At 39.4% G+C, this 16312-nt stretch overlaps 1 protein-coding gene and 1 long non-coding RNA gene across 2 annotated transcripts in view; one reads left to right on the forward strand and one right to left on the reverse strand.

The window, feature by feature from the left end:
* Positions 1 to 16312, reverse strand: part of LOC109914368 (cytochrome P450 4B1-like) — an 84823-nt gene that overhangs the window by 13965 nt on the left and 54546 nt on the right. Inside the window, exons 7-11 of the mRNA XM_020513956.2 lie at positions 13685 to 13875; positions 9654 to 9787; positions 5353 to 5417; positions 2528 to 2610; positions 985 to 1225 (exon numbers count right to left, since the gene is read on the reverse strand). Of these exons, the coding sequence (XP_020369545.2) occupies positions 1057 to 1225; positions 2528 to 2610; positions 5353 to 5417; positions 9654 to 9787; positions 13685 to 13875 (642 nt within the window). The 3' untranslated portion in view covers positions 985 to 1056. The remainder of the gene's footprint in view (positions 1 to 984; positions 1226 to 2527; positions 2611 to 5352; positions 5418 to 9653; positions 9788 to 13684; positions 13876 to 16312) is intronic.
* The window catches only part of LOC125484249, a 38314-nt gene continuing 29451 nt past the window's right edge, over positions 7450 to 16312 (forward strand). The window contains exons 1-2 of the long non-coding RNA XR_007263091.1: positions 7450 to 7772; positions 9244 to 9402. This is a non-coding gene — a long non-coding RNA (uncharacterized LOC125484249). The remainder of the gene's footprint in view (positions 7773 to 9243; positions 9403 to 16312) is intronic.

Here is a 16312-nt window from a genome sequence, read left to right on the forward strand (position 1 = left end):
GCTTGATCATTCTGTCTGTTGCTGCAAATTCCCAATTTCCTTTTTTGTTCGGGGACTGAGATAAAATAGATTAAGAAGTCCAGGGGAAAACTCAGTGACATGTAATGAAGCTGCTGAAGGGAGCTATTGGAACCACAGGCATTATTGAAGTCCAGAGAACTGGGAACGCTTGTTTAGTTTCAAACAACAAGACACGACATATGCTATTACTATGTGCTAAATATAATTACAGATTGAGCTACGTGGGTGAAAAAAGACCTGTAAACTTTCTTTAATCATACAATAATGATGACCATTGGTAAACACTCATTCTGCCCCATCCTCCTACGATCGACGGATTCACATTGCATTTCAGTCCATATTGGCAAAATGTGGCAGTTGCAATTGAAGAAAGAAATTGCTGTCAGTAATGTTGGTTAAATGTTCTTCCCATCTGTTATCTGTAATAATAGTTCCACTTTGTTATACCCTTATTGCATTTCCAATGAAATAGAATTATTCAAACAAAATCAATTTTTGTTCATAAACCAGTGAACTAACTTAGGTGATAATTGAGGTGCTGCCCCTCCTAGTAATTTACTCTCATTGCTTAATTACGTGAAAATATTTAAATCAAATTAGGTTAATTGATAAGTGTAGATATCATTACACATCAATTGTATGAGGCGGTCTGGCTATCAAGTTTACCAGGATATTCATCAACAACAATAGATAGAAACAAATTAAAACAATTCATAATGAACACCAGATGCTATGGGAGATATATGGCAAATTGGGCATAAATATGATTGCGGGAATCAAAAGCGATTGTAAAACTTGCATTTTCCCAGATGATGAGAGCCTTGGCTGAGATTTCACCCTGAAAATGTTATTGAAATGATACTGCAGGGACTGGTAATAAACTCCTTCAATGCAGGTTCTGCTGTGTTTTTTTTTAAATAATCTTTACTGCCACAGCAATATTGCTATAGTTATCTCACTTACAGATTGATTCATCTGATTTTGATGTTATTACTTTCTTATTTTTCTAAATTCAGTTATTCTTGCAGGCTGACATTATTGCAGTTTTTTAATCCTCAGGTATATCCCATTTTTGGATCGAAGGACCAGCTGAGGTATTTTAAGTGGTGGTTTTGACTCATCGATTTCCAGTTCAAATCGATTAATAATCAGCGCGACAGCGACCTTCATTTCATTCATGGCAAAGTGCTGACCAATGCAATTCCTACAAAAGAAAAGGCAAGTCTTGAATCCAACATCATGAGAAATCTTTTGGATCAGAAATGTATTTTGTTGGATCACTACAGAATCCTAAATATAAAAAAAGTACCAACATATTTCATGACATAGGTCATTCAGCCCCTCAAGCCTGCTCTGACATACATTATGATCATGGCTAACGACCAACACAATAGCTTGTTCCTACTTATCCCCCATATCCTTTGATGCCTTTAGCTCCAAGAGCTATACACAACTTCTACCTGAAATCTTACCATGTTTTGCCCTTGACTGCTTCTATGTTTGCCTCAGTCTTTATTCCGGAGTTTAACACATTCAATCTACCAGTCAAATGTAAATTGAGGAGAGAAATTTGTGTAAATTGAGCTCTTCAATTATATGAAATTCCTCTGTGGGAATACATAAATAGGGCTATTGTCAAAAATTGAATGGCCTTATCCACTCTGCTGGATAGAGTCTCCTACCAAACCTCATCTCCTAATTGTCTCTCACTGGCACTTTTTAAGCATAACATGCAAATAAAACAAGTAAACCTGAAAGAATCCAGCTGTGGAAGACTACAATGTTTACTGTTATGAACTTACTCAGTAAAATATAGTTTCCTTTTCTAACCTCATCTCATGAACCTGTGATTGACTTTCTATAAAACCCCTGTTTTAAATATATATGCATTTGCTCCTCAAGTTGTAACTTTCCAATTTATTAAACACTTTTTAGAATTTGTGTACTGTGGTTGTTAGAAAAGGTAGCACATAACAAAGAGCCGAAGAAAGCAACCTGTTTTACAAGAAATTTCTGCAAATGTCATGAACACTGTCAACAGAGATTATGGCAGTACCACACTGTTAAGTTGCATACAACCCCACACCTTGTTCCCCCATGTTCTGATTACAGAGTTGGCAGCACCAGTGACATAGATACATGACTAAGTTGTAAGAAAGCTTCCTGAATTCTAATCTGCACAACGGAAAATGTAGTTTTGCAACTCTTATAGGGAGCCTACAATTTTAAACAACGGATCTTAGTGTGGGAGGTATTAACTCCCAGAACAACCAGACCATGGTACAGTTTTATTTGCCTTTGAAAATTGATCTTTGTGCAGTAACTCCCAATATCAAGTGTTAGTCAAGATTAACACTGAATTTGGAATTGCTCCAGTGAACTGGAACCCACCCATTTGATAAACTATAAGCCAGGCCTTTATTAAAAAAAAATAACGTTGCAAGGAACAGCAATAAATTAACAATCACCGGTTCTAATTTCACTAATATTTGACACATGTTGCTACCTTGGTCCAGCAGAGAAAGGTATGAAGGCATGTGTGTGTCTGTTTGCTGAATTTTCAGGGGAAAATCTTAAAGGGTCAAAAACCTATAAAAAAAACAAAGTATTATCAATCCGTAGTGTTCCGGAATATATGATTAATGAGATTTCAAATACACACTTATCTATCAGATCTGCAAAGAATTCACTTGTCAGGTGCTGGTTCAAACAAGTATTGCAGTAGCAAAATTATTATCATACCAGCTATGGTCGAACAGATTTTGGATTCTAACAAAAAATTAAGATATTCAGACATGAACTGAACATGGAATTCATCTCAAAAGACAACAGGCAAGAAACTCAGCATCCTATCCATGACTGGGGCCAATTCATATCAATATTAATTACTTTATACTGAGTGAGAACATTGCACTACTGAAAACAAACAAAAAACACTGAAAATCATAGTAAATCATGCAGCATTCTGACCCACTGTGATTTCCAGCATTTTTTGATTTCAGTACACATTCCAGCATCTACAGTTATTTAAACCCCTATTGCACTACAGTTGGGCAACTGAGACCAAATTCAGTCTTCAGATGGATAAAGTCAGAAGCCACACGACACCGGGTTATGGTCTGACAGGTTTATTCAAAATCACAAGCTTTTAGAGTGCTGTTCCTTCGTCAGATGAAGTGGAGGGAAGTGCACAGGCACAGAAGTTATACGCAGAGAGATCAGAGGCTAAATAAATAGTGTGAATAGTGTCAACAGGCTGAAAAACAAATCTTTGCAGGTGATGTAAAACAGTGTGAGTAAAATGTAAACAGCTGAACAGCAAGTGAAGGGATGACCTATGATCCGATTAATAATTACACAAATTCAGAAATAGGACGGTGCTGGAGACAAACCAAATGGCTTACACATGATAAGTGTAAGAATCGCATGACGAGGATCTAACCAAAGTAAAAAGTAATCCAAAACTGTACAAACTAATTAAGGTAGGGAGATAATAAGTTATCAAGGCGATGGTGTCAAAACAGAACAGTAAGGAAGATTTTACAGAACAGTATGGTGGGGTTACATGTAGCATGACATGTACCCAAGATCATGGGAACGGAACTTGGCTATCAATTTTTGCTTGGCGATTCTGCGTTGTTGTGTATCTCAAAGGTCACCTTGGAGGATGCTTACCCAAAGATCAGAGGCTGAATGTCCTTGACTGCTGAAGAGTTCCCCAACTGGGAGAGAACACTCCTGCCTGGTGATTGTTGTGCGATGTCCATTCAGCCATTGTCGTAGCATCTGCATGGTCTCACTGATGCACCATGCCTGGGGCATCCTTTCCTGCAGGGTATGAGATAGACAATGTTGACTGAGTCACATGAGTATGTACCATGGTCAGTGGTTTATCCATGTGTGATGGCAGTATTTATGTTGATAATCTGACAGGTCTTACAGAGGTTGCAGTGGCAGGGTTGTATAGTGTTGTGGTTGATGTTGTCCTGAAGGCTGGGTAGTTTTCTGCGAACGAAGGTCTTTTTGAAGTAAGGCAGCTGTTTGAAGGGAAAAGTGGAGGCGTAGGAATGGCCTTGACAAGATGTTCCTTGTCACTGATGACATGTTGAAGGCTGCAATGAACATGGCACAGTTTCTCCACTCCGGGGAAGTACTAGACCATAAAGTGTACTCTATCAGTCGTGCCCAGTGTCTGTCTTCTGAGGAGGTCATTGTGGTTTTTCGCCGCGACACATCAGAACTGGTGATCGATGAGTTGAGCATCATATCATGTTCTTATGAGGGCGTCTTTCAGCACCCGTAGGTATCCGTCGTGTTCCTCCTCGTCTGAGCAGATCCTGGGCATACACAGGGCTTATCCATAGGGGATGGCTTCTTAAACATGTTGGGGTGGAAGCTGGAGAAGAAGTAACTTGTTATTATCTTTCTACCTTAATCAGTTTGTACGGTTTGGAGTACTTGTTATTTTGGTTAGACCCTCATCTTGCGATTCTTACACCTATTATGTTATTCCGGCCATTTGGTTTGTCTCTAGCACCATGTCTATATCTGACTTTGTGTAATTATTAATTGGATCATGGGTCATTCCTTCACTTGCCATTCAGTTGTTGACACTTTACTCATACCATTTGACACTTTTGATCCCCTGCAAAAACTTGATATTCAACTTGTCAACAGTCCACTCACACTACTTGCATTTATCTTCTGACATTCTTAATTACCTGGAATTTTCTCGCCATTATCTCTCTGCATATAAATTTTGTGCCTGTGCGGTTTCCTCCACTTCACCTGATTAAGGAACAGTGCTCCAACAGCTTGTAATTTCAAATAAACCTGTTGGACTTCAACCTAGTGTCATGTGACTTCTGATGTTGTCCACCCCGGTCCAACACCAGCTCCTCCACATCAAGCCCTCAATTGGAGCAGTATTGGAAGGCCAACCAGTGGTTGCTCAAGGATCAATAAAAGACAGATGCTAGATATCGAATGAGGAGTTGGGTGAAAACGAAGAATGCAGAGCTAAGAAAGGAGTGGGAATCAGGAAAATTGAGCAGGAAGAATACATAATCTCACTACACTTGTATATCATCTTTTGGTGTGTATGCCCCTTAAATATGTGACGTTGCAATAAATGAATTTTAAAAAAAATCTAATAGGTACTTTTAGCAGTACACTTATATTGAAATTTAAAGTGTGCTTGCTATGTCGTAGGTTCATTAAATGAAAGAATGGCACTAGTATGGATACATTGGGATAATATATGAAGGCAAGAGTACATATTTTAAAGTTAATTGAGAATCTTCACGTTCTACTTATGGAGGAGGAAATTACCTCTGGATTATCCCAAATCATAGGGTTCCTGTGAATACAGTAGACACTTACACCAACCAGGCAACCTGTGAAATGCAAATGAATATTAGTAACAGTCTCATAATCATGCACAGATAAACTGCTACCTTTTGGTTTTTTGGACCTCCTTTAAAGTGCATCGTTTCTCTGCCATTGACATCAACTCAAAATAGCTTCTTCTTCTCCATGTCTGGTAATAACACTCAACAATGCAGGCTAATACAAATGTGATACTCAGATCTTAATAGGTCATTTGGCCCCGAATTGTACGCAATGATGAGCCTGTGTCCTGCTTCAAGCAAAATCAGTGACCATCAAAAACAATGGTCAATCCAAAAATCAGAACAGGCAGACAATAAGCAGCAAGCCAGCACTTCCATCTGGCAAACTTAATCCCATTCTTCATTACAGGAGCAAAAAAGAGCGTTAGGCACACAAACCTAATTCTAATTAAGTTCTCATTTCAAAAGTGATGTTAAAGCACTGGAGAATTTCAAACTTAGCAAAACTGTTGTACTCTATATTATTTTAAAAGCTTTATTTTAAGGATTAAATAGCAAAGTGGATTAGATTTTCATCTTTCAATTCAGTAGCTTGAACACAAATACAAATCAGTTTCTCCTCTGGTTGAGTTGATCCTGAGGGTGTGGCCTTTGGTTTTAGAGTAAGGAGCTTCAGTGCCACAAAGTGAAGCAGGTAAGCTTGGTAGACAGGGAGGAGGTCTGACTACTCCTCCTAGCCAACAGGCGTTATAAAGACATTTACCTCCTGCTCAAAGCAGTCCTCACTCCCCTTTAACTGCCAGGATTCCTGGGGCATGTCAAATCAACCACCCAGGATGAAATTTAGACTTTTAAAGTTGAAGCATATTGCTTCATTATATTAGGCCGAATCTACATCCTGGGAGCACATCAATTATCCACTAATAATGCCACCTCTTGCCATCAGCTCCCTCTCTCTGCCACACGAAAACCATCTCAGTCATATTGAAAATAGCAAGAGCTTGATTTGGAGGTAGATTTAAACTATTTTTAAAATACAACTCTCATCTACATTTTGTGGTTAAAATTACACCTAAAATTTGCTAGTCAGACATTTCTGTTTCATTGGCATGTGATCAAAGTTTACGTTGTTAATTTAGGATTAAACTAGCATACTCATGCTGAAGTATGGGGAAAATGCCCAATGTAGAGCATGATCCTCTGAAGTTGAGCTAAGGTACATGCTGGGAAAATTATTCTGCATTTAACAGTGACCTGGTACTGTTTGACATCGAGTCCCAATACTCAATCCAAACATTGGAAATTATGCAGCAACAGAAATGAAACACTGTGTACCTACCACTCTATTACTGCTCCTCTGCCATACGTACTGGAGACTTCCACTGAACAGTATAGATACTAGCCTTATTGCTGCATGTAAATTGGAATCTTACAATGTACATGATATATCAGCCTCAAAATGACTTGGGTTTTCTTCAGGCAATTAAAATCTGCCCACTCAGGTTTCCAAATTAGATTGAAAGAATTTCCCTGATAAACAGCAATGATTAATTCTGAAGTTAAGAACATAAATCAGGCATGACATGCAGTCAACAACAAGCTGAATATAATCTATACTCTCATGTATCTTAGGGGAACACAATACATGGTTGTACAAGTTGTTCAATTTCTTCAGGGAGGTGAAACTGCCAGACCATTAACCCTGTGAAATTTCTCCATACGCATAAAGGAAACTGGAGAGGAGGGCATTAAATTAAACAAATTATCCACCACATTTTCCAGAACCGATCAGTTGCTTTCTCTAGAGGATCACAGCAGCTCTTGATGGATTATCCAAATCTACTGTTTTCCTTACAACTTCTTTATTTGTGACTGTGTTTGATAGGAGTATAATCAATATTCTCTAAGCATTAGCAGCAAACCAGTCAGAAAACCTATCAGTTCTTTGTTTGCAAATCTAACAAAATCATTAGCACAACAAACAGTTGGGTTAGCATTTGGTAATCTGTTCTCCAGTGAGGTTTATTCAACAAGGCAGTGAAAACTATTATTATTTTAAAGGTTCCAGAATCCAAAACTGTGAGCAGAATATTTTCTGTCTCATGGATGGGACTTTGGAGGGAGGATCTGGAACAGAGTTTGAAACTTGTTTGTATGATCGGTCTCTGGATTTAATGCTCCAGTGGTTACCTGCCCGACAGTGCTGGGGAGCCAATTAAAGAACTAGATGTGGGACAATTGCTGGTATTGTCAGGAGTTCCCTGGCATCAGACTGGCCCCCTGCTGAGTCAGCAGGCCCTGCAACAGCTAGAAAGCAGCTCCCGGCCATAGCTGAGAAAGCCAAGAGGACCCTCATCAGTCTGATCTCAATTGGAGGCTGCCATCCATCCAATTCTGAGGGTATGTCTACTGGATGCTGTATTTGAAAGTAACAATGTAACACCTTCATTCAAAAAGTGAAGGAAACAAAAAAGAATAGGTAACTATAGGCCAGTTAGCTTAATATCTATTACTGGGAAAATGTTTGAATCTATTCTAAAGGATGTAATAGCACAGCATACATAATATATATATAGAAATACATAATGTGATCCAGCAGGGTCAGCATGGCTTCGAAAAGGGGAAACCGTACTTGACAAATCTACTAGAATTCGGAAGCAGCTAGCAGCATAGACAAGGGGGAAGCAGTGGATGTAATATATCTCAATGTTCAGAAGGTATTTGATAAGGTACCGTGCATTGGACTACTTAATGAGATGGACTACTTAATGAGATAAGGGATAAACAATGAGACAAGTGGTGTTGGAAAGTAGTATACAGGCATGGATAGAGGATTAGCTAATATTAGTAGACAGAGGGTTTGGAGAAGGGGGGGTGCATTTCAGGATGGCAACCTGTAACTAGTGGTGTGCCACAGGGATCAGCGCTGGTGCCACAATTATTTACAATATATATTCATGCTTGGATGGAAAAAACAGTGAATATACTATAGCCAAGTTTGCAGATGACACAAAGGATCTGCAGGGGTATATAGACAGGTTGAGTGAGAGGAAAAAACTTGGCAGATGGAATATAATGTGGGGAAGTATGAGATTATGCACTTTGACAGGAAAAATAAAGGAAGCTAATGTTATTTAAATAGAAAAAGGTGCAGTACCGAGGGATTTGGGAGATCCAAGAATCACAAAAAGATAGGGTCTAAGTTCAGTGGATAATTGGGAAGTACACGGGATGTTGACCTTTACTTCAAAGGGAATGGAGTATAAAAGTACAAAGTTTTGTTGATATTACTCAAGGCACAAGGCACAAGTCTAGTCAGACCACAGCTGGAATATTATGTACAGTTTTGGTCATCTCATCCGAGGAAAAATATATTGACATTGGAGACAGCCCAGAGGAAATTCACTGGGCTGATACCAGGTATGGGAGGGACTGTGTTATGAGGAGAGGTTGAGTAGATTAGGCCTGTGGATGTTGAAATATAGAAGTATGTGAGGTGAGTTTGTTAAAACCACAGTTCTTAGTGCACTTGATAGTGTAGATGTGGAATGCTGTTTCCCCTTGTGGGAGAGTATAGGAACAGAGGGCATAATCTCAGAATAAGATGTTTTACATTTAGACAGAGAGGAGCAAGTTCTCCCCTCAGAGGGTTGTGAATATGTGGAAGTGCGGAGGTCTGTTGAGGCTGGGTCATTAAGTATATTCAAGGCTGACATAGACTGATTTTCAAATCAGTGAGAATCAAGGGTTACAGGAAAAAGGGAAGTGAGGATTATCATATCAGTCATGATCTAGCTGAATTGTGGAACAGACTCGAACAGCAGAGAGGTCTACTTTTATTCCTAATGTTTATGGTTATGGTTTATTTCAGGAACCCACTCACTGTCCTTCATTTAAAGAGGAAGGATATAAACTGTTAACCAAGTCGATACCTTACAGTGTGCCAGATAACAATTATGAGAGTATAGGAGGCAAAAGCAAAAAGCATAGAGACTTGGCAATGATAAAGCTATAGAATCCACAAACGCGGGTAAGTTCAAAGTTCCAAAGTCCTCTTTTAAGAAGCATGTTCTTTCCTAAGCTTGTCTCATAAAGTTATGATTTTGAAAAAAGGACTATTACTGTGCTTGCACATGGCATCATTACCTGTCATACTCAATGTTGTTCAGATTGTGTTCTCTGCAGGTGCTTGGAAGCAGACTCATAGCTGTCAGTAAAATCTCAACAGTTCACAATTTAATAAGAATTATCTAATGTCAGAAATGTACTTATAAATGCAACCTTCAGGTATCTTCCTCCCATCAAAGAATGTGAGTGGTTTGGTCAGCCTCCTGGATATCCCTGGGACAGGGGGGAAAAGTCGCAGAGACTCCTTAACGCACATTGTAATGTAAGGCATCTTACTGAGCAACTCCCTGCGAAGGAACAGAGGCTGTGACTTAGTAAAACAAGGGTGAATGTATGTGCAAATACTATAGAACAGACGGCAAAAAATCTGTGAGCATTAGATAAGATTACAACCCCACCCCCGCTCCAACTGAAGGACCCAAAGACTGATCCAGAGTTGAACCACAGACCCCATTAACTGACTAAGCTGCTGAACACTGTTTGTCCATTTGAAAAAAAAACTGAGTCACTTGCAATCAGCATACTGTGGAGTCAGGAAAGCACTCCTGCTTTTGCAATTTCAATCCTAAATAGAGTTGGTCCAGCTCCTATTCAATTCTACCACAATGAATTCCAGCAATGTGCCTCAAAACTGATAATAATCCCCTTTTTACAGACTTGTGATACTGTACTTAGCCTCAAGTTTCCAAATATGACTGGTAAATTCTGCAAGAAACTCCATTCCTGACTTGTAACTGGAAAGGAATTCTGGTAGGGAAACTGCAAGGTTAGTGTCATCTCCCACCCATTCCCCCACCTCAACAGATCTCAGCACAGCCGTAGCCTCTGTATCATTGACATGTGTCCAATCAGACATCCCACTAACAGTAATTAGTTGAGAGGAATGGATTTTCAGGCAACAGCATGTTGCTGGCCAGCACCAAAGATTAACTCAGGTAAGTCACAGTGAGGGATCTATTAAACAATCTCTCTGGAGGGAGAGAGTGGGGTTCTTAGTGCATCTGGGAGCAGGGAAGTCTACAGAAATTCTGGGCTACAATATTCCTCTTCCATTTCTCTTCAGCTGGCAGAAAAGCCACAAGAACTTCCCCAGATAAAATAATCAGATCCTGATCTGGGGAAGGTAGTCCTGGAAGTGCTAAGGACGGGGAGGGTGTCATTAGAAGCTGTTTACTGGGTTTCCTGCCATGCTTTGGGCCAGACTGACAGACTACTGATGAGGAGACTGACAGTAAACAGCCATGGCTAGAGACCATTGGAGATTTTCCCAGGCAAATAGAAAATGTCGTGAGTTGCTGGTCAGTCAGAGAGTTGCAATGACAGTCCTGGAGATGGAGAATGAGGGGAGACTGCACTTCTGTGAAGCGTGGGGTGGCTGATCTCAGCAGAGGATTTGCTCGAAAGTCCATGAGGAAGTATCCTGCTCCTTCCGGATCACAAGCAGTGAATTCAAATGGCTGCCAAAATCTGTGGAACAGAATTACATCCATGTACTATAATCTTCGTTTACTTGGACATCCTCAAACACACTGTGGTGGAAGTAGAAGTGGGATTATTCACATGGCTTTTTGTACATTTGATAACTTAAACCCATCGTGGTGCATGGGGGGAGTGGTTCAAAACATCCCCCACAGTTTCCTTAAAATTTGAATTTCACTGCTGTTATTTTAGCTTTTTAATACCATTATTATTCTGTAGTTGTTCACATGAAAATTGAAAGATGTTTTCTCACAAGACTGGTGACCTCTTGATATGCCAACCCACAGCAAAGTGGTTGACTCTAAGTGACTCTCCTTGAAAGTCATTTAATTTAATTTAATTTAATCAAACAGCTATAAAGTCAAAAAAGAATGAAGCCAGATGAACTACCCTGCATTAGGTCTGGCGCTGGGAATTACCAGCAAACTCAACCTTGCGAAGTCCCCCTTACTTATGTCTTGGGGCTTGTGCCAAAGTTAAGAGAGCTGTCCTACAGAATGGCCTATCAACAGCCTGACATTTTCCTCACCGTACCATTACTAACAAGCTTGGGGTTCAACTCTCGTTCAAAGAAGAAAGCAGGAGAGCCTGCCAGAAGCAGGCAAAGCAAAAAGTGAGCTACCAACTCGATGAAGCTCTAACACAGGGCTATCTGCATGCCAAACCATGGAATCAAACAGTATTGGAGTTAAGCAATCCTACAACCAATGGTTCAGTTCTGTAGTTTTGCCACATCCATTTCTAAATGGCAGTGGAAAATTAAACAACTCAAAGGAGAAAGTTTCATAAATATTCCCATTCTTGATAATGGAAATAGTACTGAAGATTTGTGCTCCAGAATTAGTTATGCCCCTAGCCAATTCATTGCAATACAGTTACAACACTGGCAACCACCCAGGAATGTTGCAAAGCACATTCTAGGACAAATCCAACATGGCCCCATCAGTCTTCGGTCAACTGTCAACAAGGTGACAGAAGCAGTTGATGAGCACTAACCTGCTCATTGATGCTCAATTTAAGTTCCACCAGAGCCACATGGCTCCTGATCCCATTAAGGACTTGGTTAACTCAAGAGGTGAGATGAGATTGACTTCCTTTGGCATCAAGGCAGCATTATCCAAATATGGCATCAATTAGCCGCAGCAAAGGAAATGAAGATCAGGGGTCATAGCTGACACAAAGGAAGATGGTGTGGTTGCTGGAAATCAATCATCTCAGCTGCAGGATATCTCTGCTGAGTTCCTCAGGGTAGTGTCCTTGGCTCAATCATCTTCAGCTGCCTCACAACGACATTCCCTCCATCATAAAGTCAGAAGTGGAGATGTTCATTAACAATTGTTTAATGTTCAGCACCATTTGCAACTACTCAGTCAGTGAAGTAGCACTTGTTCATATGCAGTATGACCCGGATGACACCCAGGCTTGGGCTGAAAGTGGCAAGTAACATTCGTGCTACACAATGCTAGACAATGGTCATCTCCAAAACAAACAAAACATTGCCATCTCCCCATGACGTTCACTCCTGAAATCCCACTGGCACCATTCTGGGACTTAGCATTGAGTAGAAATTAAACTGGAGCAGCATTTAAATACTTTGACTACAAGCACAGGTAAGAGGCTTGGAACTCTTCATTCCCCCAAGGTGCATCAACCATCTACAAGTCAGAAGTCAGTAGTGTGATGGAATACTCTACACTTTCTTGGATGAAGACAACTCCAACAATATGTGTGATGATCAATACCATCCAGGAGAAAGGAGTCCATTTGATTTTGATTCCCCCATCACCATCTTAAATAATCATTCCCACAACCACTGGTGTACAGCAGCAAATATGTATACCATCTACATGATCGACTGGAGCAATTCACCAACGCTCATTCAACAATACCTTCTAAACCCATGATCTCCACCAACTTGAATATCAAAGGAAGCAGATGAATGGGATCACCACCATCTGAAAGTTCCCCTCCAAGGCACACACAATGATTTCAAAATATGTTCCCATTTTTTTCACTCTTGCTGGGTTAAAATCCTGGAACTCTCTTCCTAACAGCACTGTGGGTGTACCTGCAGTGGTTCAAGGAGGCAGCTGTCAGCATTGTCACCTGAAGGGCAATTTAGGGATGGTCAATATACACTGACCTAGTCAGTAATCCTCACATCCCATTTATGAATAAAGGAAGCAAATTTGTATAAATAGTAACGTGATAAGGTCCTGATAACCTGTTGTTCTGGTAGCAATCTTTCAGTAACAAATAATAATATCAGGACACAATGGACAGATTTCTTACTCTTTAAAATTAATATAATGGGTTCTTTTCATCGACCTATGAAAGATGACGAGGCTTTGGTTTCATTTGAAAAACCGCACCAGCTGTATTTATCATTGAAAAATAGAACAAAATAAAGTCAGAAAAGTGAAAGCAGTTGTTCAGTGGTGCAATTGGTTTCAGCAGCACAGACAGCTACAAAATTGCTGAGTATTAAAGCAGCAATAGTTATGTAGTCTGTGTTTTGCAAGTGAGAAGTGTTAGTACTGAATACTGGAAATTAATCTGGAGCCAAATCTATCCACAGCAGCAGTTTACTGGCCAAGAAAAATTCTGCAGAATCATTCTGACACAATGACTTCCAAGCCTGATGAATTGCAGTGGATTCTGTATCATGTTACAACAAATAAAAGCATGATTGGATTAAAACTCACCACTCTATTTGTTCATGACCCTCCAGAAGCTCCTGGATTTCTTCCCTACACTTTTGTTGGTGTTCTGGATGTTGGGCCAGACAGTACAAGAGCCAGGAGATTCCAGTTGCTGTGGTGTCATGACCTTCAAACATAAACGTGTCCACCTCCGCTCGAATTTCTTCATCTGATAATCCTTTTCCATCTTCATCCTGCAGGGCAACATTAAGCACCCTTTGGTAGAACCTCAGCCTTGATGTACAATTAGGATTTTTCAAAAGATAGAGCAAAAAAAAAACCTCCTTAAACACCACTGAAGTTCCACTGGCTATAATACTACATTAGCTCATTCTGGACTCTACTCAATGTGGATAACTGTCTCTGCTGTCAGTTGTAGTCAAACTGTAAACACAGTCAGAAGATTTCCTTCTGAAAACTTTTTGACCACAATTATGATTTTTCCAGAAATAGTGAACTAGGAATTGTAACCAACTCTGTGTACAACATGCAGAAATCACATCCCCTTTGTTTTTAAGCAATAGCCAACTTAGATTTTGAGTGGGAATGGGTGCAGAAGAAATTACACCCAACAACTTGATAAGGAAGTCAAAGATTACAGGGGGCAGGCAGAATCAAATTAGTCATGTTTTTATTTGATAGCAGAACAATTTCAAAGGTGTGAATGGTCTCTTCTTGGTCCTATTTTTTTAATGATATTATATAAATATGTGATTGAAGTTGTTGTAAAGAAACTGAGTACATTCTAACATATTTGGTGAAAACTGGAAAGAGATCATATGCTTGAAAGAAGAATTGGGGAAAAGACAGAAATGTGGAATTGAGGATTTCATTAAATAGTAGAGCAGACTCAATGGGCTAAATGGTCTACATCTTCTCTTACGTCTTATGCCTAAAGCTGAGAGTATGTTCGGCTCACTCAATGGAATAAACAATAGGGAGGAATATTTGGAGGCTCTGAGCATAATATTCCAATCCTCCTCAGACAGATGGCCAGTGCCAGAGGGAAGGAGAATTGTAAATGTTACATATTGTTCTGAAAAGGGTCTATGGTAAATCCAGTAACCAATGGCCAATCTTATTTATGGAAAAACTTCTCAGTTCTGAAGAAAAGTCACAAAGGTCTTGAAATGCTGACTTTGTTTCTCTCTCTACAGATGCTTTCTGATCTGCTGGGTTTCTCCTGTATTTTCTCTAGATGCAAAGATGGCTGAGTGACAGGAAACAGTGTCATGTTGAACAGTTGTCTTTTGGACTGCAGAAAATATTATAGGGTGGTTCAGATGACTCCGTATCAGACCAATTCTTGATTTATATTCATCCAGACTCATGTGTACAGGCGACATTTCAACCTTTGTAGGTAACAAAAATAGTTGCAAGCATTGTGAATTGTGAGGAGGGAAGCAATCGACTTCAAAATGATACATTGCAGATGTAAATTCATGCAGAGAAATTTGAAGTTATATGTTTTTGTAGGAAGAATGACAGGAGGTAATACAAAATATTGAAAGAAGTCTAAAGAAGCAGAGAACTAGTAGATATAAATGAACAGTTGGTTGAAGATGGCAGGGCAGTTTAAGATACTGGTTATTGAGGCATAAATGAGGGATCCTGAGCTTCATAAATCACAACATTGAATGAAAAAGTAAGGAAGTTATGGTGAACCTTTATAAAACACTTGTTCAACACGAATTATAGTATTGTGTTCAATTCTAGGTGTTAGGTCAAAAACAAAAGAAAAACTGGGAGGAATAATTTTAAATAAGTATACTACTGTCATTTTGAAAGTTTATAATGGCCACTTCACATTCCTCGCCAGGCGTAAACATTTGCCTCATATTGACAGTCTTATTCTTCCCTTCCCTTTATAAGTGTTAGGACTGCCCATTGTTCTTAATTAACATAAAATACCATATATTTTAGTTGACAAAAAAATGGCTGAAGAAGACAGTTTGCTGAAGCAGTCGTTTACACAGTCAGAATTGTGGCCTTCATACACATAGCAACCAGATAAAATATAGAGCATTGCATTAAAAATCACACAATGGGATCTTATTAAGAAGCAAAAATGTAGCCACTGCTTACACAGAGATATTTTGATAAGGGACATCCTTAGAAGCACAGAGAGAAGCCCCCCTTGCAAGCTAATTCAAAGTTTACTATTTAATATGGGATAGAATGGGAAAAGCTTGACTAATATTACATACATGTACATATATAAATAATGGAGTTTCAAATGTAACAGACATTACTGGATTTAATTGAATTCCTGTGCACAGACAGTTGGGACAAGCCACCAGCCTGTTGGCAGAGAGGATTGAATAACAGGTGCTGAAGTCAGCAGTATTGGAATGTGGTTGAATAGGATGCATTGTGAAAAACCCAAGGATAGGTGATAAGGATGTCTGGTAAACATCATGAGATCTTGGCAAGACCTATAACTGTCCATCAACAGATAATGCAGTCGCATGATTAACATGATTGGATGAGTATATAATCAATCAATAACATGTTTGGTTTACAATTGGTTTGTGAGGTGAAAAACAATATATAAAAGTTTAGAGATAACAAGGTGTAGAGCTGGATGAACACAGCAGGCCAAGCAGCATCAGAGGAGCACGAAAGCTAATG

Source organism: Rhincodon typus, chromosome 10, assembly GCF_021869965.1.
Source record: "Rhincodon typus isolate 14 chromosome 10, sRhiTyp1.1, whole genome shotgun sequence".
NCBI classification, from domain to species: Eukaryota; Metazoa; Chordata; class Chondrichthyes; order Orectolobiformes; family Rhincodontidae; genus Rhincodon; species Rhincodon typus.